This window comes from Melanotaenia boesemani, chromosome 10, assembly GCF_017639745.1.
Source record: "Melanotaenia boesemani isolate fMelBoe1 chromosome 10, fMelBoe1.pri, whole genome shotgun sequence".
NCBI classification, from domain to species: domain Eukaryota; kingdom Metazoa; phylum Chordata; class Actinopteri; order Atheriniformes; family Melanotaeniidae; genus Melanotaenia; species Melanotaenia boesemani.
This window is the reverse complement of record NC_055691.1, coordinates 24,805,686-24,831,892: the sequence shown is the minus strand read 5'-3', so window position 1 is coordinate 24,831,892 and position 26,207 is coordinate 24,805,686. Positions and strand designations below refer to the sequence as shown.

The following is a 26,207-nucleotide window of genomic DNA, read 5'->3' as shown; positions in this document are numbered from 1 at the left end:
TACTGAATGAATATGTTGATAACACCAGAGAAAAAGTCAACTTGTTTGTTTATTGTGAAGTAAAAGAGAAAATGAAGAAGTTACATTAGATAGAAGAAAATTAAATTAACATTCAAATCTTCATTTATTTATCTGTGTAATTACTTATTTCCACAAAATAGTGAAGTTATTCAAAGAAAACTCTCAGTTTTCTTATTTATAGTGCTAAAGAATTAGCCGATCTGCTAAAAATGACTAAAGATAACTGATAATTCCAACACTATTAATTGGATTTTTTAAAAGTCCAAAGATACAATCGTTTTAGCTTCATGAGAAAAGAAAAACATCTCTCCTTTTACAAAAAGCTTTTCATTTATGAAGATACGCATCAAGCCAAAGATCTCCTGAGGTTTTCAGTGACCTGTAAGAAAAAAATAATTGGACAAAACATCAGTTAAAATGAATATGCAAGCTAACCATTATTACTTTTTTAATGAAAGAGGGCAGATAGCCTCACAGAACATTGTTACTTTGCTACATGTCTTATTATTACCTGACAACGTCAGCCATGCCTTGATACAACGTCTTCACCTCATAAGGAATCCCATGTTTCTTACACAGAGCACGGACCTGGGGGGCCACCAGATGGTAGTTATGGCGTGGCATCCTGGGAAACAAACTTGAGAAAGAGGAAAGCCACGTAAATATAAATAAACAGAAATAAAGTTATCCTACTCTCAAGTTCTGGTTAAAAATGAAAAGGATGGTCCAGAACAGGACCATCAAACATGTTTATTCATAAGCCCACATTTATGTTTTGTAGTTATCATATTCACATAAGGTCCATGTAAGCAACCCCTTAAACATAGTTTTTGTTTTTATTTCCATGTTCTCAGTGCTCTCAGTATAAACACACATTTTTCTCCTAAAGTTTTAAAGAATGTATCCACAAAACTGATTTATTTCAACCCAGTTTATGATTAGGATTAACTTTTCTGTTTAATATTCTAATAATTTTCTGTATTTTCCTGTGCATCATTAACCTTTATTGTATTTGTAGAGTAGGGCTGCACAATATATTGTTAGTTTATCATTATCTTAATATGAACAGACAACACCTATATAGCTGAGAGCTGGCATGGTACTGGAAGAGCTGTGTGTCTGAAAACATGGTAAAAACTCCTGAGTTTATTCCTGGAAATCTATTATTTGTCTTACTGGTGTTCAATTTGAAAGTTGAGATGTCCGCTGAACCAGTCGTTGAAGAAGGACTGCTCAATATTACAAGTGGATAGTAACTGAAAAAGATGAGTGAAAAAAGAAAGTTAATACATCCATCACTTGCTATATATCATATAGAGTGGTTCTGCAGCATACCAAAGACAATTCTGGAAAAAGAATAATACTTAATAAAACAAGCACCTGCATGGTCATCCAGTCTTGGTGCTTCTCGTTATCAATCTCCATTGGCAGGTGGCTCATCTGAGTCACCCACACAAACCAGTGGCTCTCCAAAAACCTGTAAAAAGTATCACAGCTGACAAAATGTATGGCACCATGATGAAGAAATGTGTTTTTATTTAGTGACAACCATCTTTAGATATTGCATTTCTGCAGGACCACAGTAAAATGAGCTGTATAGGGTTTTAAAATCATTAAGTAATGTCAGTAATACATATGTAGGAGCATCTACCTGACTAGGGTCGCGAGAGCCAGTGAACCAAATGCGCCATACAAAGGTATGAAACAGTAGAAGAAACGAAAGTAGTACGTCACGTACCAAGCCAGATCCTTCAAAAGGAAAGGAAAACATTTCTTCATGACTCAGATGAAAATGGCTCACAAATTATTAATATTTATTTATAAAGATTGATCTTATATTGCATTCGATTCATATCAGATTTTAGCTAATTTATAATAAACCACTGAACTATACAGAGGCGGACATCATACCACCCAGTCGCGACGAGAAATGATGGTCTTGATTATGTTAAGGTTGTAGAAAACTGGAATGAGTAATGGTGGTGCCACTGGAACACAAAGACATATAATTTTTTTTCTGGAAAGCTGTTTTCTTTTTCATTTAATTTAATAATTTTCTTTGTTTTTCATTAATAAACATACCCAGAAAGAAGTACTGGTGTTGGTGGTTATAGGGCATGTGTTTGATCTTTTTTATACCATACTGTAACACAGAGAACAGAGTTGAGTGAGCACCTTAACTGTATGGATATTTAAAGGAATGAGAAAATATGTATGTTTTGAGCTGCTTACCTCTACTGGCTGAGTGGCTCCAAGTACAAAAATGTCCAACATATGGATATCAGGGTCCTTCATAAAGACGTTGGGTTTGGCATGATGTTGGAAATGACGATGATTCCACCAGTTGGCTGAAGCTCCCTATGAGATCAGTCTTTTAATATTTGGTTTGTCAATAAAAAATACACTAACATCTTAAAAGTTTACCTTCAACTGTCCAATGACAAACTTGTGTATCAGGTGATTCCACCGAGACTTCTTGAAGACAGACAGGTGACCAAAGTCATGCTGCAACCATCCAGCCTGAGCCTAGAAAAGAAGAGGATGAATTAGCCTTTTCAGAATTTGTATTAATCTCTTCAGCAAAAGTTTGACTAACATATAGTTATGTTCAATTAACCTGAGCAGTTGCCAGCATCACTGCACACAAAAATGTCAGCATCCAGCTCGTCCCCCAATGCAAGACCATCAGATACGCAAGGGCCTCCAGCAACATGATGTGACCCAGATGGAGGCAGAAAAACAAAGGTTTAGCCTGAAAAAGACCCTGCTTCTCTGCCTGCACTCGGAGAGTGTCAAAATCTTGTATGATTGCTGCCTGGGAACAGAGAAGAAGAAAAAATGTTCTTTAGCTGAACAAGTGATGCACTGATCAGGCACTTGCAAAATGTAAATCCTATAAGACTCTAGAATAAACAAACAGATCTGCTAACAGTCTAACTTACTCCTGAGACTTTGACTTAAAGTCTTACATTTTTGCGGTGGTCCTGGCCTGGCTCTGCCGTTTTCAACTCTCCAATTAGCAGAGGCTTCAGAAACTTTTGCACAAACTTTTGATCAGGATGAAAAGCGTTGAAGGCTTCCTGGTAAACAAAAATAAAAACTCTAAATGAAGCAACAACCAAAAGCATACACAGCATATACAACAACATCCTAAATAAAAGAGCAAATTTATCCCAAACAAGTATATGAGCCCTGAAAAGGAAAAGAAAATAAACATTTTCACTGGTTTTGTTTTCTGACCAAGTCTGACCTGTATTTATTATATTTTCTGTCTCTTTCTCATTTCAGTTCAGGAACTGAAAACTGAATGAATCTTCCATAACTGTTTGATGTGCACATTCTGCCCCCTTGTGTCCAAAATGGGAAAATCACTTCTTCTTTGAATGAACAACAACTTTATTTCTGGAATGGAAAAGCCTTTTAAAAATATTTCTTCCCAAGTTCTTTTTTTTAATTATTTATTTCAGCATGAAATTAAGTGATTGGATGCAATTTATTATAGAAAAAGGTTGAAAGGTAGAGTTGTCAGTTTAATAAAATATGTTTTATAGGGATATGACAACCACAATCATAGACTGTACGCAATATGAATCTTTTCATCATCTCATCATTTTTACTTGAATGTGCTTGTTTGAAAAGTGTAGTGATCGGCTGTCAATCTTGTAGTTTGCAAGCCTCTTTGCTTCTTTATTTAACTTCTGGCATAAAGTATTGCATCTTCCCAAATCCCACCTTGAAGGTTGATAATGTTCAACATACTTAATTATATGTAATCTGAGAATTTCATATAACTGGGACTTTTGTGGAAGTTAATATCCAGCTGGACGACTTGAATGTGAACTGATGCAAAACTAATGTGGTGTAAAAATCTGCATTATAATGTACATTTGAGCTGTGGTGAAGATTTTAGGTTGGATTTGCTTTATATGGAAATTCAGGAGACTATTCGATACTCAAACTGAGAGTGCTCTGACTGCTGTATGTTGCAGGTAAGTCACTAGCTACTCTAGAAACTTTTAATTCCTTTGACACTTAAAGCTGAATCAGATTAGGATATTAGATGTCTTTAATAAAACAACTGATTTACTGAGGAAAAAAATGACATCACTTGAAGTAGTCAATATAATTTGAAATGTAGGATGTCAGTTGTGAATATTTGAATATATGTATTAAACTCTATTATTAAACTATTTTTACTTAAATTAGGATTTTCAAAATGATAAACCATTGCAAATCCAATATACACTCCAAGTGGTAAAAATGGATGTTATCAGTTCTAAAAGAAGAAAAAAAAAGTTGTATATATTCACATTTAATCTTAATGATTAACTTATTATCCAGAATAACAATATGGATTACTGTTGTGAAATGCTGACTGGTCAGAATGACATTCATAGGTATCATCCAGGACACGGGGAGATGCATTACATAAAGATCATGCTTAGATACACGTAGAAACTCTGTTCAAAGGTCAAAGTTAGATTGTTTGAACAATCTTAAACATCTTCAACATTTTCATTAAAAAATTAGAACAAAGACAGTCATGAAAATAGCCTACATTTTTTACTGGTAAGTGATGTCATTTGTCTTTGTAAGAACAGACATACAGAATAGTCATTGTGAAATAGATGAGTGCCATTGTGGATATCTGAAATGTGGATTTTTACTATGAATGACTGAATTACTGATATTTGTAAAGCACAAATGTCACAATGGGTTGTGATACATCTGAGAAATTCTGAAAAAAAAGTTAATCATAGACATAATATTTACCGTGGCATCCTCCCCAGCATAGTGGCCAATTAGCCGAAACCCTCCTGGGTGTCTTTTGGCCCACTGAGTGATGTTGTAAACCTTTCGATTGATGACCAGCCACTGATCTTTCCTGCTGTTGTGTTTCTGCACCTCCTCCCAGGTGTAAACACCTGCATCTCCCCCGCTGTGTGCCTCTCCATGGTCCGTTTGCTGGCCTCCACCTCCCATCCTCACTGCTGCTGTGTCTGCGCTGAATCCACCTGCACACTGAAGGAATAACTGGCCGTAAATGAATGGCTCAGTGTATGATAAAACTGTAATAAAGCTGATGTCCTTGTGCTCTTACACTGTCACCATGTTCTGTTTAAGTTATGAAGTTCAAATTATTAAGTTAAAAACAACCTCTTTGCTATTCTTCTCTCTCACCCAAGTATATTGCTCTGCAGATGAATGCTTTATCTTTCCTTTTGGAAAAGGTTTATAATGGACTGACCTTCTAGCAGCTATTTTTATGTTTTAGATCTCTCTCTCTCTTCCACTCTCTTTGTCCTTTTATAACTCTCACCACACCTGCAATGCCATCCTTAAAGCTTGATCATTTCCAATAATGATTCCAGAGACTAGCATCCATTTTTGGAGTATTCGGTCAAATATGGCCTGAACATACTTAAATAAAAGATTTAAAGGAAGAAAAAGAACGGTTGATCATAATGTTGACTGTGTTGTTGATTTGGAAAAAAAAGGGACTGAATTCCTTGCAAACGTAAAACTGTCGTCGGAGGATTTATGCAACTATAACGGCAGGTAAAGGGTGGCTGCTGTTCAGTTATCAGAACAAAAGATGAAGATGACAAATACATTAAACTTACAGCAACCAGACTTGGACTCCACTCCCAGGACTTCAGTCACATCAACTGTCCGCTTCTCGTCTGCTCCTGCTACAGATGCTATTAATAAGCAAATATCGCGAACCTAACCTCTGTCCTCCCTGATAGGCTCTGCTCATTCACCCCCTTCCACCGAACTTCGAGCAGATCTTTCGAGGGTTTCTGGCCAATCGGCTAACAGGAAGCTTTTTTTTTCTTTCTTTCTTTCCTTTTATTTGGCCCACCGCCACCGCGATTTGGGTCAAGATACTTATCTGAATATCAAAGAGCCGTTTTAACGTTTTATTGGAAAACAATCAGCTGGAACACTGCTGATGTTTTTACAGTAGGAATAAAATAGGTCGTTATTTAATGACCAGCAGGTTATTACAGTTCATCCTATCTGTGCCGCTCCAGCTGCTTCTGAAATACACGTCCACAGAAAATAATTCATAACCGAAAGTGATTAATTTATACTATTTCAAAAGAAAATAGCAAACAAGAAAATGAAATAACAAAAGCAATAATAATTATAATAATAATAATAAACATTTGAATGAGAGTACAGAATACACAATACATACTTTTTTGTATCCATTTTTGATAAGTTTCCTATTCTATATCTTATCAAAATCTTTATTTACCCCGTTAACAAAATGTAGAATATATTTTAAAATTAAAAATTATTTTCTTGAAACATGCATTACCATGTGATGGGACAAAATGATCGTTGTGCAAGTATCTACCAGGGGGCAGAAGTATCAGATTACATGCAGCAGGGTCATTCTGTACATTCTACTTCTCTTTCTGGTTATTTGTGCCTCTTTCTGGCAGTATGTCCTTTGGTCACGTTGGGTTTCCATTTCTTATCTCTTTTAAAATGATCTGATTATCTTTTTTCATCCTTTTTCTTGTTTTATATCTTTGTTGTCATTCTTTTACATTTTGGTAATTTATGCCTATTTGAATTGTTTCCTGGAATAGTGTAGTAGACCCCACATGCAAATTAAAATAAATTCAGCATTATGTTAAAGTTATTTCTGTCTCAAACTAAAATGTTCTTTGTCCTGGTGGTGTAAAGCATATATCATGATTTCATCATTCTTTGACCTGCTACAAAAAATTGTTAGTTCTCACAAAACGCAAACAGCTGACTCAATGATTTGCTTGCTAGACAGACATTGCTTTTATTCCATGATAGTCTGTGAAACTAAAATAAATAGACAATCATATCAATGTCTAATTTCACTCACAATCTAAACAACTGTAACTGGTACTTAGACCGTTCTATGCAAAACACCATGAAACACGGTGTCATAACGAAACGCTAACGGCTAGTGCTAACTTAATCACATTAAACCCAGTGGAAAATTATTAGCCTAGCCCGCTAACATGCTAACGCTAATTCTCCTAGAAATCAATACATTATAACGCAGGAGTCCATGAAAACATACACTAAAGCTACATAATATTTTATGAACCCACATAGCCACATATGTACTTATCAAAGAAAACACCTTGACAACTTCGATATTTAAACCTACAGGCTTATGTGATGTGAGCCAAACATCAAGCTCTTACAGACACCTCAAGGGGGTGCAAAAACATCAGTAACTGCGAGGCCTACAGTAAAGGACATACACATTATATTAATACCATCACAGCTATAGTGTAAGGGAAACACATCGATGCAATAACAATATAACTAAATGAGCCATAAATGTGATAACTCTGTCCTCTGCTTACAGTCCAATTTGTCATTTGAGTCAGAAGCAGATATGCGCAAATCAGTTATTTTGGTCCTCATCTTAATGGACCCAACCAGCCTCAAGCACCATGTCATTTCTGTCTGTCTGCTTCTTCTAGGTCACATATTAGTTACTTAATTATACATTTGAAATAGTAAGAATTTACTTAAGCATGTTATTTAAATCATGTTTACTTTTACGCAACTGTATTTTAGAGCTTTGTTTTTTATTTTTATTTTGCTGATTAAATAAAGGTAAATAAAATGATTTGAAAGTTTCAAAGAACTCCACATTTTTTTCTTATGGATCCATTATTTCATAAAATCATTTACATATTTAGGGTCTCAGGCTGCATGATATCCAACTTGCCATCTTTATGTCAGTTTTAGATTAAGGAGATGTTCTGTGCATGCTTTGTCTCAGAGTGTACTTGCTCTGGATACTGTGTATCATGGAGCTTTGAGGTCCTTCACAAATTCGACATCTCTTACTCATCGTGGTTTATCAAATAAACTTGTTGGATGGTCTTCTTTGTCTGTACAAAGGCTAAGACAGTAGCATGTTCTAATTTACAAAGCTGTTTTGGTCTGCTTCCTTCTTACCTCTCAACTCTTCTCCAGCTGAAGAGTTCAGGACCTACAGTCTTCGTTGTTCACTGAAATTTAATTATTTAGGTCCTAAGGCTGCAAACTAAAATATGTAATGGTTTTTTTCTTCTTCTTTTTTTTAAATTTTGCTCCCTTTGCCTTAAATGTACTGCACAAAGACTCAAAACTTCATAATCTGCTGGCCTCATTGGATGCTTTTAAGAAAATGTTGGATGATTTGGAAGCAGGTACATCTGTTTGTAGATGTTCTGTTTGATTTGAGGATTTTAAAGTGTTTAATTTATTTTTTAATTTCTTCTTATTTTGTTTTTAAAACCTTTCCCAGTTTGACTGTGTGTTGTGTGCTTGTAAACTGTTTTAATGTCAATGAGGCTCTTCCTGGTTAAAAGGTAAAGGTAAAAGGTTAAATAAAACAAATAAATAAAAAAACTTATATTGCAGACTTACTGCCTTCAGAGCTCAGTGGTGTATTTCATTGGCCCATCAATGACGCTATCTTATCCTGACCCACAGCAACTTGGGTCCAAAATGTGATACTATAGTGCCAACGTGTTTGGAAATGGAATGAGGTCATTTATGTTTAAACAGGGTGATACTGGTACTTGGTATTTTGCAGGGTAAACTGCACAAACTGGGGGAAAAAGGAAACAATGTAGATTTGTTGCTATGTTATATATATATATATATATATATATATATATATATATATATATATATATATATATATATATATATATATATATATATATATAAACCTTTCTTGTGGTTGTGATTATTGTGGGATGTAATGTTTGAAAAGACCATCATTAAAAAAAAATAATTTGTAAATAATTCTTATCTCCTTGTTTGTGCAGGTGTGTTTGTTACTGCATTAATATGTTGATTACACCAGAGGAAAAGGAAAAGTCAACTTGTTTGTTTATTGTGAAGTAAAACAGAACATGAAGAAGTTACATTAGATAGAAGAAAATTAAATTAACACTATAATCTTCATTTATTTGTTCGTGTAATTACTTATTTCCACAAAATAGTAGTTATTCAAAGAAAATTCTTCAATGCCAGTTTTCTCATTTATAGTGCTAAAGAACCAACCAATTTGCTAAAAATTACTAAAAAAAGAAACAATCAAAAAACAAACAAGAAAATTCCAACACTATTAACTGGATTTTGTTAAAGTGCAAAGATGCACTAGCTTAAAGACAAAAGAAAAACATCTCTCCTTTTACAAAAAGCTTTTCATTTATGAAGATACGCATCAAGCCAAAGATCTCCTGAGATTTTCAGTGACCTGTAAGAAGAAAATAATTAGACAAAACATCAGTTAAAATGAATATGCAAGCTAACCATTATTACTTTTTTTTAATGAAAGAAGGCAGATAGCCTCACAGAACATAGAGCTTGTTAAAAAAGTAGCACTTATTGTTCTACTTCTGTTTATTGAATCAAAGCACTCATACTTTTTGCTGCCTGGTCAGACAAACATATTTTACTTTGCTACATATCTTGCTTGTGAATTATTACCTCACAACATCAGCCATGCCTTGCCACAAAGTCTTCATCTTATAAGGAATCCCATGTTTCTTACACAGAGCACGGACCTGGGGGGCCACCAGATGGTAGTTATGGCGTGGCATCCTGGGAAACAAACTTGAGAAACAGGAAAGCCACGTAAATATAAATAAACAGAAATAAAGTTTTCCTACTCTCAAGTTCTGGTTAAAAATGAAAAGGATGGTCCAGAACAGGACCATCAAACATGTTTATTCATAAGCCCACATTTATGTTTTGTAGTTATCATATTCACATAAGGTGATTAGGATTAACTTTTCAGTTTAATTTTCTGTATTTTCCTGTGCATCATTAACCTTTATTGTATTTGTAGAGTAGGGCTGCACAATATATTGTTAGTTTATCATTATCTTAATATGAACACACAACATCTATATAGCTGAGAGCTGGCATGGTACTGGAAGAGCTGTGTGTCTGAAAACATGGTAAAAACTCCTGAGTTTATTCCTGGAAATCTATTATTTGTCTTACTGGTGTTCAATTTGAAAATTGAGATGTCCGCTGAACCAGTCGTTGAAGAAGGACTGCTCAATATTACAAGTGGCTTGTAACTGAAAAAGATGTTGAGATGAGTGAAAAAGAAAGTTAATACATCCATCATTTGCTATATATTTGTACCTTTAAAGGGCAGATTGAATCAAAGAGAAGATTCAGTGAGATTTTTTGGTTTCTTTTGCCAGGAAACATTCCAGTCATTTGAAACTTATCATTTCAATTACACTGAATTTAATAGATCATAAATGGAGAATGTTTGAATACTGATATTGTATTCTAATCTTATAAAATAACATTATTTTATAGAAGCATCTAAAGCTTCAACCATGTCCCGGGTGAGGAGGGGAACCTTGAGTCCTCTTGGGCTGTGTTCTGTGCCTCTATTGTTAAGGTAGAGAGCTGTGGCCATAAAGCTGTCTTGTGGTGAAATCCCCAAACTCGTTGGTGGACACCAGCAGTGAGGGATGCTGTCAATCTGAAGAAGGAGTTCTATTGGGCATTTTTGGTCTGTTGGACTCTGGAGGCAGCTGACGGATTTCGGCAGGCTAAGCGGAACACAGCTTCGGCTGTCGTTAAGGCAAAAACTCGGGCATGGGAGAAGTTTAGAGAGGCCATGGAGAATGAATTGTGGATGGCTTTGAGAAGATTCTGGTCCACCATACGGTGGTTCAGGAGGGGGAAGCAGTGCTCCATCAACATTGTGTACAGTGGGGATGGAGGGCTGCTGACCTCAACTCAGGATGTTGTGGGTCGATGGAAGGAACACTTCAAAGACCTCCACAAACCCACCAACATGTCTTCAAAGAGGAAGCAGAGTTGAGGGACCTTGGCGTGGGCTGTCCTTTCTCTGGGGCTGAGGTGGTTAAAAAGCTCCTTGGTGGCAGGGCCAGGGGTGGATGAGGTCCACCCGGAGTTTCTTGGTTGACATGCCTCTGCAGCATTGCGTGGACATTCTACACTCTCTTCACAGTCTTGGAGGGGGCTTGGGAGTTTGCTCAACCAGTCTACAGGAGCTTCGAGGACTTGGAGAAGCCATTCTACCCTGTCCCCTGCTGTAGGGGTGTGCTTCAACAGCATGGAGTGCCGAACCCCCTTGTACGAGCTGTTTGGTCTCTGCACGACCGGTACCAGAGCTTGGTCTGCATTGCTGGCACTAAATCAGATTAGTTTCTAGTGACGGTTGGACTCTGCCAAGGATGCCTTTGTCACCGATTCTGTTCATGAATTTCTAGGTGGAGCTTAGGTGTTTAGGGGGTGCGTTTTGGTGGCCTCAGGAACGGGTCTCTTCTGTTTGCAGATGATGTGGTTCTGTTGGCTTCATTGGGCCATCATGTTCAGCTTGCGCTGGATCGATTTGCACCTGAGTGTGAAGCGGCTGGGATGAGAATCAGCACCTCCAAATCTGAGACCATGGTCCTCAGCTGGAAAAGGGTGGAGTGCTTTCTCCGGGACTACATCGCTCGGCTGGCCTTGGAATGCCTCGGGATCCCCCGGACGAGCTGGCGAATGTGGACGGGGAGATGGAAGTCTGGGCTTCCCTACTTAGGCAGCTGCCTCCGCGATCCGACCCCAGATCAGCATCAGAAAATGGGCAGATGGAATCTGAAGCACTGAAAGATGCCCTCCAATGATAAACAAGTTTTAAATCATGCTAATGTCCACATGACAAGGTTTAAAACTTTTAAGATTGAGTGTTTTCACATTTTCTGGCAGTTCTGGAAAAAGAATAATACTTGATAAATCAAGCACCTGCATGGTCACCCAGTCTTGGTGTTTCTCGTTTTCAACGTCCATTGGCAGATGGCTCATCTGAGTCATCCACACAAACCAGTGGCTCTCCAAAATCCTGTAAAATAAACAAAACTACAATAAGATTAGCTGTACAGGGTTTTAAAATAATTAAGTAATGTTGGTCATACATTCATAGGAGCATCTACCTGACAAAAGTTATGAGAGCCAGTGAACCAAACACACCATACAAAGGTATGTAGCAGTAGAAGAAACGAAAGTAGTACGTCATGTACCAAGCCAGATCCTTCAAAAGGAAAGGTAAATATGTTTTCAAGACTCAGATGAAACTGGCTCACAAATTATTAATATTTATTTATTTATTTATTCATAAAGATTGTTTTTCTATTGCACTGGATTCCTATCAGATTTGAACAAATTTTAAATAAACCACTGAACCACAGAGGCTGACTTCATACCACCCAGTCCCGACGAGCAATCATGGTCTTCAATAAGTTGAAGTTCAAAACTGGAATAAGTAGTGGTGGTACCACTGGAACACAAACACATACAAAGTCTTTCCTGGACAGCTGTTTTTATTTTGTTTTATTTTATTTTTTATTTTTAATTGATAAACATACTCAGAAAGAAGTACTTGTGTTGGTGGTTATAGGGCATGTGTTTGATCTTTTTTATACCATACTGTAACACAGAGAACAGAGTTGAGTGAACACCTTAACTGTATGGATATTTAAAGGAATGAGAAAATATGTATGTTTTGAGCTGCTTACCTCCACTGGCTGAGTGGCTCCAAGTACAAAAATGTCCCATGTGTGGATATCAGGGTCCTTCATAAAAATGTTGGGTTTGGCGTGATGTTGGAAATGACGATGATTCCACCAGTTGGCTGAAGCTCCCTATGAGATCAGTCTTTTAATATTTGGTTTGTCAATAAAAAATACACTAACATCTTAAAAGTTTACCTTCAAATGTCCAATGACAAACTTGTGTATCAGGTGATTCCACCGAGACTTCTTGAAGACAGACAGGTGACCAAAGTCATGCTGCAACCATCCAGCCTGAGCCTAGAAAAGAAGAGGATGAATTAGCCTTTTTAGAATTTGTATTAATCGTTTCAGCAAAAGTTTGACTAACATATAGTTATGTTCAATTAACCTGAGCAGTTGCCAGCATCACTGCACACAAAAATGTCAGCATCCAGCTCGTCCCCCAATGCAAGACCATCAGATACGCAAGGGCCTCCAGCAACATGATGTGACCCAGATGGAGGCAGAAAAACAAAGGTTTAGCCTGAAAAAGACCCTGCTTCTCTGCCTGCACTCGGAGAGTGTCAAAATCTTGTATGATTGCTGCCTGGGAACAGAGAAGAAGAAAAAATGTTCTTTAGCTGAACAAGTGATGCACTGATCAGGCACTTGCAAAATGTAAATCCTGTAAGACTCTAGAATAACCAAACAGATCTGCTAACAGTCTAACTTACTCCTGAGACTTTGGCTTAAAGTCTTACATTTTTGCGGTGGTCCTGGCCTGGCTCTGTCGCTTTCAACTCTCCAATTAGCAGAGGCTTCAGAAACTTTTGCACAAACTTTTGATCAGGATGAAAAGCGATGAAGGCTTCCTGGAAAACAAAAACAAAAACTCTAAATGAAGCAACAACCAAAAGGAAACAGAGACGAAAAAGTTATTTAATTTTAAAAGAACATTCTGAAGACATTAAGCATATACAAGAACATCTTAAATAAAAGAGAAAATATATTCCAAACAATAATAGCAAAAGTGTCTTCATAAATGCAATTCATAGCAAGTTTAGAGAGCATATTTTACACAGCTGTAGCTCAGAGTTCTGTTTGTTCATTTACCAGTTCAGGAACTGAAAACTGAATGAATGAATGAATGAATGATACACTTTTCCTCCACCTCCTTCCATAACTCTGTTTGATGTGCGCATTCTGCCCCCTTGTGTTCAAAATGGGAAAATCACTTCTTCTTTAGATGAACAAGAACTTTATTTCTGGAATGGAAAAGCCTTTTTAAAAATATTTCTTCCCAAATTCAGTTTTGTGGATTTTAGTGTGGAATTAAGTGATTGGATTCCATTCAAAGTACAAGGGGAGAAGATTCACTATTGTTTAAAATTTTGGGATCACTTGGAAATTTACTCACTTTCCAAGAAAATACATAAGAAATTAGTCTGAATATTTAATATAGCAAATAATCAGGACAGGCTAACATTGTCTGAGTTAGAAATAATGATTTTAATCAAAATGATGAATGTGTTCTTTAAACTTTTCTTTAAAAAAAACACCTTTTGCAGCAATCACAGCCCAGCAGACCTTAGGCAAACCACATGTTAATTTTTTCAGGGTAAACTGACAAGATTTCACCCCATGCCTCCTGAAGCATCTCCCACAAGGTGGATTGGCTTGATAGAGACTTCTAACATCCTATTTTTTTTATATATATTTTTTATTTTCATTGGCCAGTGTGAGCCTGGCATTTTCTTTGTAATTCTGCCATAAAGATTTTAAGTTTTCTAGCAATTTCTCATATTGAATAGTCTTAATTTCTAAGCAGGTTGATAGACTGGCAGGTGTCTAAAGAAAGTTCTTTCTTTCTGGCCATTTTGAGCCTGTAAATAAACAAACAGCTGATGTTTCAGATAAGACCTTATTAGTACAATGGTTTTCAGCTGTGTAACACAATAGCAAAAGGATTTTCTAATCATCAATTAGCCCTGTAAACTGATTAACCTGAATTAGCAGCCATAACAGGAGATTGATGCAGATGACCAGTGATAGCCTGTGACAGGCCTCTATGCAGAAATGTAAATAATTCTTTAAAAGTTAATCTGATGCATTTTTAATTGTTTATCAAATAGAATGATTGATTAAATTAATGGAGTTGTTTAGGAATTGCATGGACATGTGTTTTTCTTTGGAAAAGAAAAACATTTGCAAGTGGTCCCAGATTTTTGAGCAGTAGTGTAGTTCTGCCTGGTGAGCTGTCAGTTTAATAAAAGATGTTATTAAGAGACATGACATCCACAATCATTGACTGTATACAGTATAAAACTTCTCATTATTTTAATATCTGAATACAACTTTAACTTTTTACTTTAATGTGTTCAAAATGTAGTGATCAGTTGTCAATTTTGTAGTTTGCAAGACTCTTTGCTCCTTTTTTAACTCCTGGCATGAAGTACTGCATCTCCCCAAATTCCACCTTAAAAGTTGACATTGTTCAACATATTTAATCATCTGTAATCTGAGAATTCCAGATTACTGGGACTTTTTGGAAAGTTAATATGCAGCTGGACGACTTGAATGTGAATTGATGCAAAACTGATTTGGTGTAAAAATCTGCATTATAATGTACATTTGAGCTGCGGTGCAGATTTTAGGTTGGAGTTGCTTTATATGGAAAAATTCCACTTTCTGGTGTTCCCTATCTGAGTAACTTTAGCTCATCCTTCAGGAGACTATTTGATACTCAAACCGAGAGCGCTCTGACTGCTGTCTGTTGCAGGTAAGTCACTAGCTACTCTAGAAACTTTTAATTCCTTTGACATCTTAAAGCTGAATCAGATTAGGATAGGTCTGCAATAAAACAACTGATTTTCTGAGAAAAGAATTACGTCACTTTTAGTAGTCAACAGGATGATAACTGTGAATATTTAAATATATGTATTAAACTCAGCTCATTAACTTACTATTTTTACTTAAAATAAGATAAAAAAAAACAAAAAAAAAATATTGCAGACATCTCTAAAAATCCAAAATACACTCCATGTAGTAAAAATGGATGTTCACAGTTTTACAATGAGAATTAAAGAATTTTTTTTTTTTAGATATTCACATTAAATTTTAATTATTAATTTATATTTAGAATAGCAATATGGATTACTACAGTGAAATGCTGACTGGTCAGAATGACATTCATAGGCATCTTCCAGGGCACGGGGTGATGCATTTATTGATGTTCATGCAGACATACACGTGGAAACTTTGTTCAAAGGTCAAAGTTAGATTATTTCAACAATCTTAAACATCTTCAACATTTTCATTAAAAAAATTAGAACAAAGACCATCGTAAAAATATTCTACATAACAAGCATGAAGCTGCTCATAATTAAACACATTTTTGAAGTTAAATATTAGCTGTACATTTACAAACTTAGTTTATCTGTAATTTACCAAACTCAATAATCATCTTTATGTCTAACTGTATATTTAAATATATATATATTTATATACAGCTGCAAGTTGCTTCTTATTAATTTGTAATTGTGTGTATAAATTCATATATATATATATATATATATATATATATATATATAAATTTCAGCCTTTCTGGGATTTTTGTTTTAAATATAATAAAATTATGTGAATGTAAAGGGTTTCCTCCCAAATACCTAGAATATTTATTCACTCAAAAGTTCAGACACATTTATTCTCTTTAAACTTTTTACTGTTAAGGTTCTGGGAAAAATTATGTCATTTGTCTGTTTGTAAGAACAGACATACAGAATAATGCCAAATGTCACAATGGGTTGTGATACATCTGAGAAATTCTGAAAAAAAAGTTAATCATAGACATAATATTTACCGTGGCATCCTCCCCAGCATAGTGGCCGATTAGCCGAAACCCTCCTGGGTGTCTTTTGGCCCACTGAGTGATGTTGTAAACCTTTCGATTGATGACCAGCCACTGATCTTTCCTGCTGCTGTGTTTCTGCACCTCCTCCCAGGTGTAAACACCTGCATCTCCCCCGCTGTGTGCCTCTCCATGGTCCGTTTGCTGGCCTCCACCTCCCATCCTCACTGCTGCTGTGTCTGAGCTGAATCCACCTGCACACTGAAGGAATAACTGGCCGTAAATGAATGGCTCAATATATGATAACATTGTATTAAAGCTGATGTCCTTGTGCTCTTACACTGTCACCATGTTCTGTTTAAGTTATGAAGTTCAAATTATTAAGTTAAAAACAACCTCTTTTTTCTTCTTTTCGCTCACCCAAGTATATTGCTCTGCAGAAGAATGCTTTGTCTTTCCTTCTGGAGATGGTTAATAATGGACTGATCTTCTAGAAAGAAAGGACCCCACACATTATCTTTTTCTTTTTTTAAGCACAATTCTCATCACAAGTACAATGCCATCATTAAAGTTTTATGATAACCAACAATGTTGCAGTATGCAGTCAAATGCAGTCAAATTTGGGCAACTTAAATCAAAGCTTTAAAGGAAGAAGAAGAAGAAAAAAATATTATAACATTGATTGCGTTGTTAATGTGGGAAAAACAAAATCTGACTGGATTACTTGCAAACCTAAAACTGTCGCCAGAGGATTCATGCAACCATAACGGTAGGTAAAAAGTGGCTGCTGTTCAGCTATCAGAACAAAAGATAAAGGTGACAAATATTTGAAACTTACAGCATCCAGATCAACTGTCCGCTTCTCGTCTGCTCCTGCTACAGATGCTATTAACAAGCAAATACCTCGAACCTAACCTCTGTCCTCCCTGATAGGCTCTGCTCATTCACCCCCTTCCACCGAACTTCGAGCAGATCTTTCGAGGGTTTCTGGCCAATCAGCGGACAGCAGAGTTTTTATTTTCTTTCATTTGGCACACAGCCAACGCGATATGAGTCAAGACACACATCGGAATATCAAAAAGCCGTTTAACGCCGAAATGGGAAACAATGGACTGGAAGAGTGTTGATGACAATGCCTGAGTGGCTAATCGGGAGGTTCGAGAGGATTCCCGGTGGACTTTATGTTTGGCTGGTGTGATGGTCAAATAAATAGCCTTAATAAATTATTTTTAAGCAGGTAATTAAGGGGCTCAAGCTTTGATAAAAGTGATTATCTGAGAAGTCTAATTAGTTGTGAAGTGCGGAAGGACACTGAAATATTTACTCGTCATACAACAGGCATCAGAGTTTTTAAAGTTTTAAGGCTACTGTAAATGAGAAAAAAAAGTGAAATGTGGCAGCACAGGTTGGAGCTGTATTTGATTCCATCATTTTCACTAGGACCTATCTATCTATCTATCTATCTATCTATCTATCTATCTATCTATCTATCTATCTATCTATCTATCTATCTATCTATCTATCTATCTATCTATCTATCTATCTATCTGAAGACGTCTGTCTTCTGCTACGTTTTTCTGCTGGTGTATAAACAACAGTAATATCCTACAATCTTAAGGTATTCTGTTTTGTTCAAATAGTGATTATGGTTATGGTATAAATACTGATGTATAATGACAGTGTTATAAAAAAAAACGATGGTTTAACAAATAGACGTGTTGGATGATCCTCTTTGTCTGTAAGGCAAAGATACTGGAATATTCTACTTTACAAAGCTGTTTTGGTCTATTTCCTTCCTACCTCAACTCTTCTCCAGCTGAAGAGTGCAGGACTTAGAGTCTTTGTTCATTTTCAGTCCCAAGGCTGCAAACTGAGATGGGAAAAGGATTTTTATTTATGTATTTTGTGTGTGGGTTTTTTCTTTTTGCATTGAACAAACTGCAGGAATGACGTGACTTCATGACCTGCTGGTCTTATTAGATGCTTTTAAGAAAACATGGGATGATTTGGAGGCAGGTACATCAGTTTGTAGATGTTCTGACTTGGGGATTTTAAACAATTTTATTTTATTCTTTCTTCTGGCTTTGTATTAAAACCTTAACCGGTTTGAATGTGTGTTGTATGTTTGTAAACTGTTCAACTGTTCTGCTGCTGTCCTGGCCAGGACACTTGTGGAAAAGACATCTTAATCTCAATGAGGCTCTGCCTGGTTAAATAAAGGTTTAAATAAATAATTTAAAAAGTTACATTGCAGATATACTGCCTTTAGAGCTCAGTGGTGTATTTCATTGGTCCATTAATGATGCTATCTTGTCCTGACCCACAGCAACTTGGGTCAAAAATGTGGTACTACTGCCAAAGTGTTTTGCAAATGGAATGAGGTCATTTATGTTTAAACAGGGTGATATTGGTACTTGGTATTTTGCAGCGTAAATTGCACAAACTGGAGGGGAAAAAAAGAGACAATGCTGTAGATTTGTTGCACTGTTATAAATAATGAATTTATTAGGAAAACCTTTCTTGTGGTTGTAAATATTGTGGGATGTAATGTTTGAAAAGACCATCATTAAAAAGTTTACTTTGTAAATATTTCTTATCTTCTTTTTTGTGCAGCTGTGTTTGTTACTGCATTAATGTGCTGATTACACCAGAGGAGAAGGAAATGTCAACTTTGTTTATTGTGAAGAGAAACAGAAAATGGAGAATCACATTTGAAGAAATTACATTAGAGAAGAAAAATAAAACATTCTAATCTTCACTTATATGTCAGTGTAATTATTTAATTTAACAGACATGAAATTCTTCACTTCCAGTTTTCTCATTTATTGTGGTTAAGATTGAGCCAATCTGCTAACAATTACAAAACAAACAAAAACAAAAAAGAAAATATATTAACAATATTAATTGGATTTTTTAATGTCCAAAGATATAATCATTTTTAGCTTCATGAGAAAAGAAAAACACCTCTCCTTTTACAAAAAGCTTTTCATTTATGAAGATACGCATCAAGCCAAAGATCTCCTGAGGTTTTCAGTGACCTGTAAGAAAAAAATAATTGGACAAAACATCAGTTAAAATTAATATGCAAGCTAACCATTATTACTTTTTTAATGAAAGAGGGCAGATAGCCTCACAGAACATTGTTACTTTGCTACGTGTCTTATTATTACCTCACAACATCAGCCATGCCTTGCCACAAAGTCTTCATCTTATATGGAATCCCATGTTTCTTACACAGAGCACGGACCTGGGGGGCCACCAGATGGTAGTTATGGCGTGGCATCCTGGGAAACAAACTTGAGAAAGAGGAAAGCCACGTAAATATAAATAAATATAAATAAAGTTATCCTACTCTCAAGTTCTGGTTAAAAATGAAAAGGATGGTCCAGAACAGGACCATCAAACATGTTTATTCGTAAGCCCACATTTATGTTTTGTAGTTATCATATTCACATAAGGTCCATGTAAGCAACCCCTTAAACATAGTTTTTGTTTTTATTTCCATGTTCTCAGTGCTCTCAGTATAAACACACATTTTTCTCCTAAAGTTTTAAAGAATGTATCCACAAAACCGATTTATTTCAACCCAGTTTATGATTAGGATTCATTTTCTGTTTAATATTCTAATAATTTTCTGTATTTTCCTGTGGATCATTAACCTTTCTTGTATTTGTAGAGTAGGGCTGCACAATATATTGTTAGTTTATCATTATCTTAATATGAACACACAACATCTATATAGCTGAGAGCTGGCATGGTACTGGAAGAGCTGTGTGTCTGAAAACATGGTAAAAACTCCTGAGTTTATTCCTGGAAATCTATTATTTGTCTTACTGGTGTTCAATTTGAAAGTTGAGATGTCCGCTGAACCAGTCGTTGAAGAAGGACTGCTCAATATTACAAGTGGCTTGTAGCTGAAAAAGATGAGTGAAAAAAGAAAGTTAATACATCCATCACTTGCTATATATTTGTACCTATATTTGGCAGATTGAATTAAAGAGAAGATTCAGTGTGATTTTTTTTTGTTTTCTTTAGCCAGGAAACATTCCAGTAATTTAACATGTTAACAAGGTTTAAAACTGGTGGTTCTGCAGCATATCAAAGACAGTTTTGGTAAAAGAATAATACTTAATAAAACAAGCAAGAAAATGGGCAGATGGAATCTGAAGCACTGAAAGATGCCCTCCAATGATAAACAAGTTTTAAATCATGCTAATGTCCACATGACAAGGTTTAAAACTTTTAAGATTGAGTGTTTTCACATTTTCTGGCAGTTCTGGAAAAAGAATAATACTTGATAAATCAAGTACCTGCATGGTCACCCAGTCTTGGTGCTTCTCGTTATCAATCTCCATTGGCAGGTGGCTCATCTGAGTCACCCACACAAACCAGTGACTCTCCAAAAACCTGTAAAAAAAACACTACCACAGTAAAATTAACTGTTCAGGGTTTTAAAATAATTAAGTAATGTTGGTAATACATACACAGGAACATCTACCTGACAAAGGTCACAAGAGCCAGTGAACCAAACACACCATACAAAGGTATGTAGCAGTAGAGGAAACGAAAGTAGTACATCATGTACCAAGCCAGATCCTTCAAAAGGAAAGGTAAATATGTTTTCAAGACTCAGATGAAACTGGCTCACAAATGATTAATATTTATTTATTAATTTATTCATAAAGATTGTTTTTATATTGCACTGGATTCCTATCAGATTTGAACAAATTTTAAATAAACCACTGAACCATAGAAGCTGACTTCATACCATCCAGTCCCGACGAGCAATCATGGTCTTCATTATGTTAATGTTGAAGAAAACTGGAAGTAGTAGTGGTGGTACCACTGGAACACAAACACATACAAAATGTTTCCTGGAAAGTTGACGTTTTTCACTTTGTTTTAAATAATGTTTTTTTTTTTTTATTAATAAACATACCCAGAAAGAAGTACTTGTGTTGGTGGTTATAGGGCATGTGTTTGATCTTTTTTATACCATACTGTAACACAGAGAACAGAGTTGAGTGAACACCTTAACTGTATGGATATTTAAAGGAATGAGAAAATATGTTTGTTTTGAGCTGCTTACCTCCACTGGCTGAGTGGCTCCAAGTACAAACATGTTCCACGTGTGGAGATCAGGGTCTTTCTTAAAAATGTTGGGTTTGGCATGATGTTGGAAATGAAGATGATTCCACCAGTTGGCTGAAGCTCCCTATGAAATCAGTCTTTTAATATTTGGTTTGTCAATAAAAAATACACTAACATCTTAAAAGTTTACCTTCAACTGTCCAATGACAAACTTGTGTATCAGGTGATTCCACCGAGACTTCTTGAAGACAGACAGGTGACCAAAGTCATGCTGCAACCATCCAGCCTGAGCCTAGAAAAGAAGAGGATGAATTAGCCTTTTCAGAATTTGTATTAATCACTTCAGCAAAAGTTTGACTAACATATAGTTATGTTCAATTAACCTGAGCAGTTGCCATCATCACTGCACACAAAAACGTCAGCATCCAGCTCGTCCCCCAATGCAAGACCATCAGATACGCAAGGGCCTCCAGCAACATGATGTGACCCAGATGGAGGCAGAAAAACAAAGGTTTAGCCTGAAAAAGACCCTGCTTCTCTGCCTGCACTCGGAGAGTGTCAAAATCTTGTATGATTGCTGCCTGGGAACAGAGAAGAAGAAAAAATGTTCTTTATCTGAACAAGTGATGCACTGATCAGGCACTTGCAAAATGTAAATCCTGTAAGACTCTAGAATAAGCAAACAGATCTGCTAACAGTCTAACTTACATCTGAGACTTTGGCTTAAAGTCTTACATTTTTGCGGTGGTCCTGGCCTGGCTCTGTCGCTTTCAACTCTCCAATTAGCAGAGGCTTCAGAAACTTTTGCACAAACTTTTGATCAGGGTGAAAAGCGGTGAAGGCTTCCTGGTAAACAAAAACAAAAACTCTAAATGATGCAGCAACCAAAAGCATACAGAGACGAAAAAGTTATTTAATTTTAGAAGTACATTCTGAAGACATAAAGCATATACAACATCTTAACATCTTCCTGAAAAGGAAAAGAAAATAAACTTTTTCCCTGGTTTTACTTTTTTTTTATTTTACCAAGTCTGATAAATATAAATAATATTGTCTTTCTCATTTTTTCACTTAATCTACCAGAGTTCTGTTTGTTCGTTTACCAGTTCAGGAATTGAAAGTTGAATGAATGAATAAATGAACGAATGAATGAATAAATGAATGAATGAATGAATGAATGAATGAATGAATGAATGATATGCTTTTCTTCCACCTGCTGCCATAACTCATGAGACATGACAACCACAATCAGACTGTATGCAGAATAAAGCTTTTCATAATTTCATTACCAATGGCTTAAATACAACTTTAATATCTTTATTTGAATGTGCTCAAAATGTAAAATATGTTTTATAGGGATATGACAACCACAATCATAGACTGTACACAATATGAATCTTTTCATCATCTCATCATTTTTACTTGAATGTGCTTGTTTGAAAAGTGTAGTGATCGGCTGTCAATCTTGTAGTTTGCAAGCCTCTTTGCTTCTTTATTTAACTCCTGGCATAAAGTATTGCATCTCCCCTAATTCCACCTTGAAGGTTGATAATGTTCAACATACTTAATTATATGTAATCTGAGAATTTCATATAACTGGGACTTTTATGAAAGGTAATATGCAGCTGGACGACTTGAATGTGTGAACTGATACAAAACTGATGTGGAGTGAAAACCTGCATTATAATGTACATTTGAGTTGCAGTGCAGATTTCAGGTTGGAGCTGTTTTACATGTGAAAATTCCAATTTCTTGTGGTCCCCATGTGAGTAACTTTGGCTCATCCTTCAGGAGACTATTTGATACTTAAACTGAGAGCGCTCTGACTGCTGTCTATTGCAGGTAAGTCACTAGCTACTCGAGAAACTTTTAAATCCTTTGACATCTTAAAGCTGAATCAGATTAGGATAGGTCTGCAATAAAACAATTGATTTTCTGAGAAAAGAATCTCAATATCACTTTTGGTAGTCAATACAATTTGGAATGCAGGATGAAAATTGTGAATATTTTTTATATATATGTAATAAACTCAACTCAATTACTTACTTTTTTTTAACTTAAAATATTTTCAAAGATTAATTTAAATTTAGAATAGCAATATTGATTACTACAGTGAAATGCTGACTGGTCAGAATGACATTCATAGGCATCTTCCAGGACATGGGGTGATGCATGTAATAATGATCATGCTGACATACACGTGGAAACTCTGTTCAAAGGTCAAAGTTAGATTATTTTAACAATCTTAAATACCTTCAACAAAATAAAAAAAAATAATTTGAACAAAGGTCTGTGTGGAGTTTGCATGTTCTCCCCACGTATGCATAGTGCGGGTACACCGGCTTCCTCCCACCATCCAAAGACATTCATATTAGGTTAATTGATGACTCTAAATTCTCCCTTGGCATAAGTACAAGTGTAAATGGTTGTTTGTCCCTATGTGCTGGCCCTGCGATGGACTGGTGACCTGTCCAGGGTGTACCCTACCTCTCACCTGTCAAGCCTGGGATAAGCTCCAGTTTATCCACGGCCCGTAATGGACTAAGTGATACAGAGAATGAATGAATGAATGAATGAATGAATGAATGAATGAATGAATGAATGAATGAATGAAAAGTGATGCAACTTGTCTTTGTAAGAACAGGCATTCAGAATAATTTGTCATGATCGGTGTTTTTTTTTTCCTGCCATTAGTGCACCTGGTTTGATTGCAGTGTTCAGGCTAAGTTTAGTCTTGTGGGCTTCATGCCAAGTTTTGTTCATGTAGTCTAATATAGTTTTGTTTGTTAAAACTTTGTTCATGCATTTGCCAGCCTCGTAAGCCTGCACTTCACTCCACATCTTCCACGCCACGCAACTCTGACATAACCATTGTGAAATAGATGAGTGCCATTGTAGATATCCAAAATGTTGATTTTGACTATGAATAACTTATATTTGTAAAGTACAAATGTCACAATGAGTTGTGATACATTGAGAAATTCTGAAAAAAGCTAATCATAATATTTACCGTGGCATCCTCCCCAGCATAGTGGCCGATTACCCGAGACCCTCCTGGGTGTCTTTTGGCCCACTGAGTGATGTTGTAAACCTTTCGATTGATGACCAGCCACTGATCATTCCTGCTGTTGTGTTTCTGCACCTCCTCCCAGGTGTAAACACCTGCATCTCCCCCGCTGTGTGCCTCTCCATGGTCCGTTTGCTGGCCTCCACCTCCCATCCTCACTGCTGCTGTGTCTGCGCTGAATCCACCTGCACACTGAAGGAATAACTGGCCGTAAATGAATGGCTAGTTAAAAAAAGTTAAAAACAACATCTTTGCTATTCTCCTCTCTCACCCAAGTATATTGTTCTGCAGAAGAATGCTTTATCTTTCCTTCTGGAGATGGTTAATAATGGACTGATCTTCTAGAAAGAAATGACTTCATGTTTTCATCTCTCTTTTTCTTTTAAATTCATGCTAAACCTACTTAAATCAAAGCTTTCAAGGAAGAAGAATTAGACGAGGAAAAAGTTTATCTTAATAGGCTATTAATAGTGTTGTTAATTTGGGAAAAACAAAATCTGACTGAATTCCTTGCAAACCTAAAACTGTCAGTCACCAGAGGATTTATGCAACTATAACGGCAGGTTAAGGGTGGCTGCTGTTCAGTTATCAGAACAAAACATGAAAATGACAAATATTTGAAACTTACAGCATCCAGATTGGGACTCCACTCCCAGGACTTCAGTCACATCAACTGTCCGCTTCTCGTCTGCTCCTGCTACAGATGCTATTAATAAGCAAATATCTCGAACCTAACCTCTGTCCTCCCTGATAGGCTCTGCTCATTCACCCCCTTCCTCCGAACTTCGAGCAGATCTTTCGAGGGTTTCTGGCCAATCGGCTGACAGGAAACTTTTTTTCCCTTTCATTTGGCCCACAGCCAGTGCGTTATGGGTCAAGATACTTATCTGAATATCAAAGAGCCGTTTTCACGTTTTAATGGAAAACAATCAGCTGGAACACTGTTGATGGGTTTACGGATAAAATATGTTGTTATTTAGTGAGCAGGTTATTGCAGTTCATCTTATCTCTGCTCTCTAAGCTTCTGCTGCTTCTGACTTTCACGTCTATGGAATAATTTATGACTAAAAAATTATGAACTTTTTTATCAGTCCCTACAGAAAAGCTTTAATTCTTTGATGGTCGTTCTTCTCACTCACACTGTGAGTGACAGACCACTCCACCATAGGCGTCGCCAGACCTCTTGTACCAGGGCACGTGCCCCTTTATAATCTCGGGAGTTAACCATCCAGCAGCGCGGAATAAGATTACATAATAACAGTAACTAGAAGACAGTGACGTGCGGTCAGGGGAGGCAGGTTAGGCACTTTCACCTGTCATACGCAATAAAAAAGAAAACTAATAATTATCACATAATATAATTTTAATATTCGTCCACTGATTAAGCAAAATCGCTGAATTCACGCAATTCCTGATCAAATACAGGGCTGAAACCCGAGATGAGGCAGAGACGAGCCGAGCTGAGCCGAGCCTTGAAATGCGTGATACACACTTTCTCAGCATGTCGCCAATATAAAGTTTACAGAAAGATTTATTATGCACTACGACTTTCTCTGTGCAATGTCTTTAATGTAAGTCTGTGACAATTCTCGCTGATTGGACAGTAAACTGCGTAGAAAAGTAATAAAGTGAGGCAGACAGCACT

The 26,207-nt window shown here is 36.3% G+C and overlaps 3 protein-coding genes and 1 long non-coding RNA gene across 11 annotated transcripts; 1 reads left to right on the top strand and 3 right to left on the bottom strand.

Moving 5' to 3' along the window:
• Window positions 1-56: 56 nt before the first annotated feature.
• LOC121647264 (acyl-CoA Delta-4 desaturase-like) lies at window positions 57-16,894 on the bottom strand. 4 transcript variants are annotated; one of them, XM_041996540.1, is made up of 13 exons: window positions 16,825-16,894; window positions 4,795-5,043; window positions 2,991-3,101; window positions 2,639-2,836; window positions 2,446-2,547; window positions 2,254-2,379; window positions 2,104-2,164; window positions 1,933-2,009; window positions 1,673-1,770; window positions 1,402-1,498; window positions 1,198-1,277; window positions 533-658; window positions 57-400 (listed from the first exon to the last, which is right to left on the bottom strand). In XM_041996540.1, the coding sequence occupies exons 2-13, from the start codon at window positions 5,002-5,004 to the stop codon at window positions 349-351; spliced, it is 1,338 nt and encodes a 445-aa protein (XP_041852474.1). In that variant the 5' UTR covers window positions 5,005-5,043; window positions 16,825-16,894; the 3' UTR covers window positions 57-348. The 4 variants fall into 4 exon arrangements, with proteins under 4 accessions (XP_041852474.1, XP_041852475.1, XP_041852476.1 ...); XM_041996541.1 differs by lacking the exon at window positions 16,825-16,894 and adding an exon at window positions 5,646-5,742 and having other exon boundaries at window positions 4,795-5,055; XM_041996542.1 differs by lacking the exon at window positions 16,825-16,894 and adding an exon at window positions 5,203-5,236.
• LOC121647267 (acyl-CoA Delta-4 desaturase-like) lies at window positions 9,188-17,265 on the bottom strand. 3 transcript variants are annotated; one of them, XM_041996548.1, is made up of 14 exons: window positions 17,243-17,265; window positions 16,825-16,891; window positions 16,417-16,665; window positions 13,319-13,429; window positions 12,967-13,164; window positions 12,774-12,875; window positions 12,582-12,707; window positions 12,432-12,492; window positions 12,270-12,343; window positions 12,000-12,097; window positions 11,812-11,908; window positions 10,039-10,118; window positions 9,520-9,645; window positions 9,188-9,286 (listed from the first exon to the last, which is right to left on the bottom strand). In XM_041996548.1, exons 3-14 carry the CDS (start codon window positions 16,624-16,626, stop codon window positions 9,235-9,237), a joined length of 1,335 nt encoding a protein of 444 aa, XP_041852482.1. In that variant the 5' UTR covers window positions 16,627-16,665; window positions 16,825-16,891; window positions 17,243-17,265; the 3' UTR covers window positions 9,188-9,234. The 3 variants fall into 3 exon arrangements, with proteins under 3 accessions (XP_041852482.1, XP_041852480.1, XP_041852481.1); XM_041996546.1 differs by having other exon boundaries at window positions 16,825-16,894; window positions 17,243-17,262; XM_041996547.1 differs by lacking the exon at window positions 17,243-17,265 and having other exon boundaries at window positions 16,801-16,884.
• Window positions 9,715-20,223, top strand: LOC121647277. Its single transcript, XR_006011821.1, has 2 exons — window positions 9,715-9,807; window positions 19,863-20,223. It is a non-coding gene; the product is annotated as an uncharacterized LOC121647277 (long non-coding RNA).
• Window positions 19,065-25,317, bottom strand: LOC121647266 (acyl-CoA Delta-4 desaturase-like). 3 transcript variants are annotated; one of them, XM_041996543.1, is made up of 13 exons: window positions 25,191-25,317; window positions 24,506-24,754; window positions 22,231-22,341; window positions 21,879-22,076; window positions 21,686-21,787; window positions 21,494-21,619; window positions 21,344-21,404; window positions 21,173-21,249; window positions 20,903-21,000; window positions 20,715-20,811; window positions 20,239-20,318; window positions 19,575-19,700; window positions 19,065-19,442 (listed from the first exon to the last, which is right to left on the bottom strand). In XM_041996543.1, exons 2-13 carry the CDS (start codon window positions 24,713-24,715, stop codon window positions 19,391-19,393), a joined length of 1,338 nt encoding a protein of 445 aa, XP_041852477.1. In that variant the 5' UTR covers window positions 24,716-24,754; window positions 25,191-25,317; the 3' UTR covers window positions 19,065-19,390. The 3 variants fall into 3 exon arrangements, with proteins under 3 accessions (XP_041852477.1, XP_041852479.1, XP_041852478.1); XM_041996545.1 differs by having other exon boundaries at window positions 24,506-24,766; window positions 25,191-25,311; XM_041996544.1 differs by lacking the exon at window positions 25,191-25,317 and adding an exon at window positions 24,834-24,903.
• Window positions 25,318-26,207: the final 890 nt, after the last annotated feature.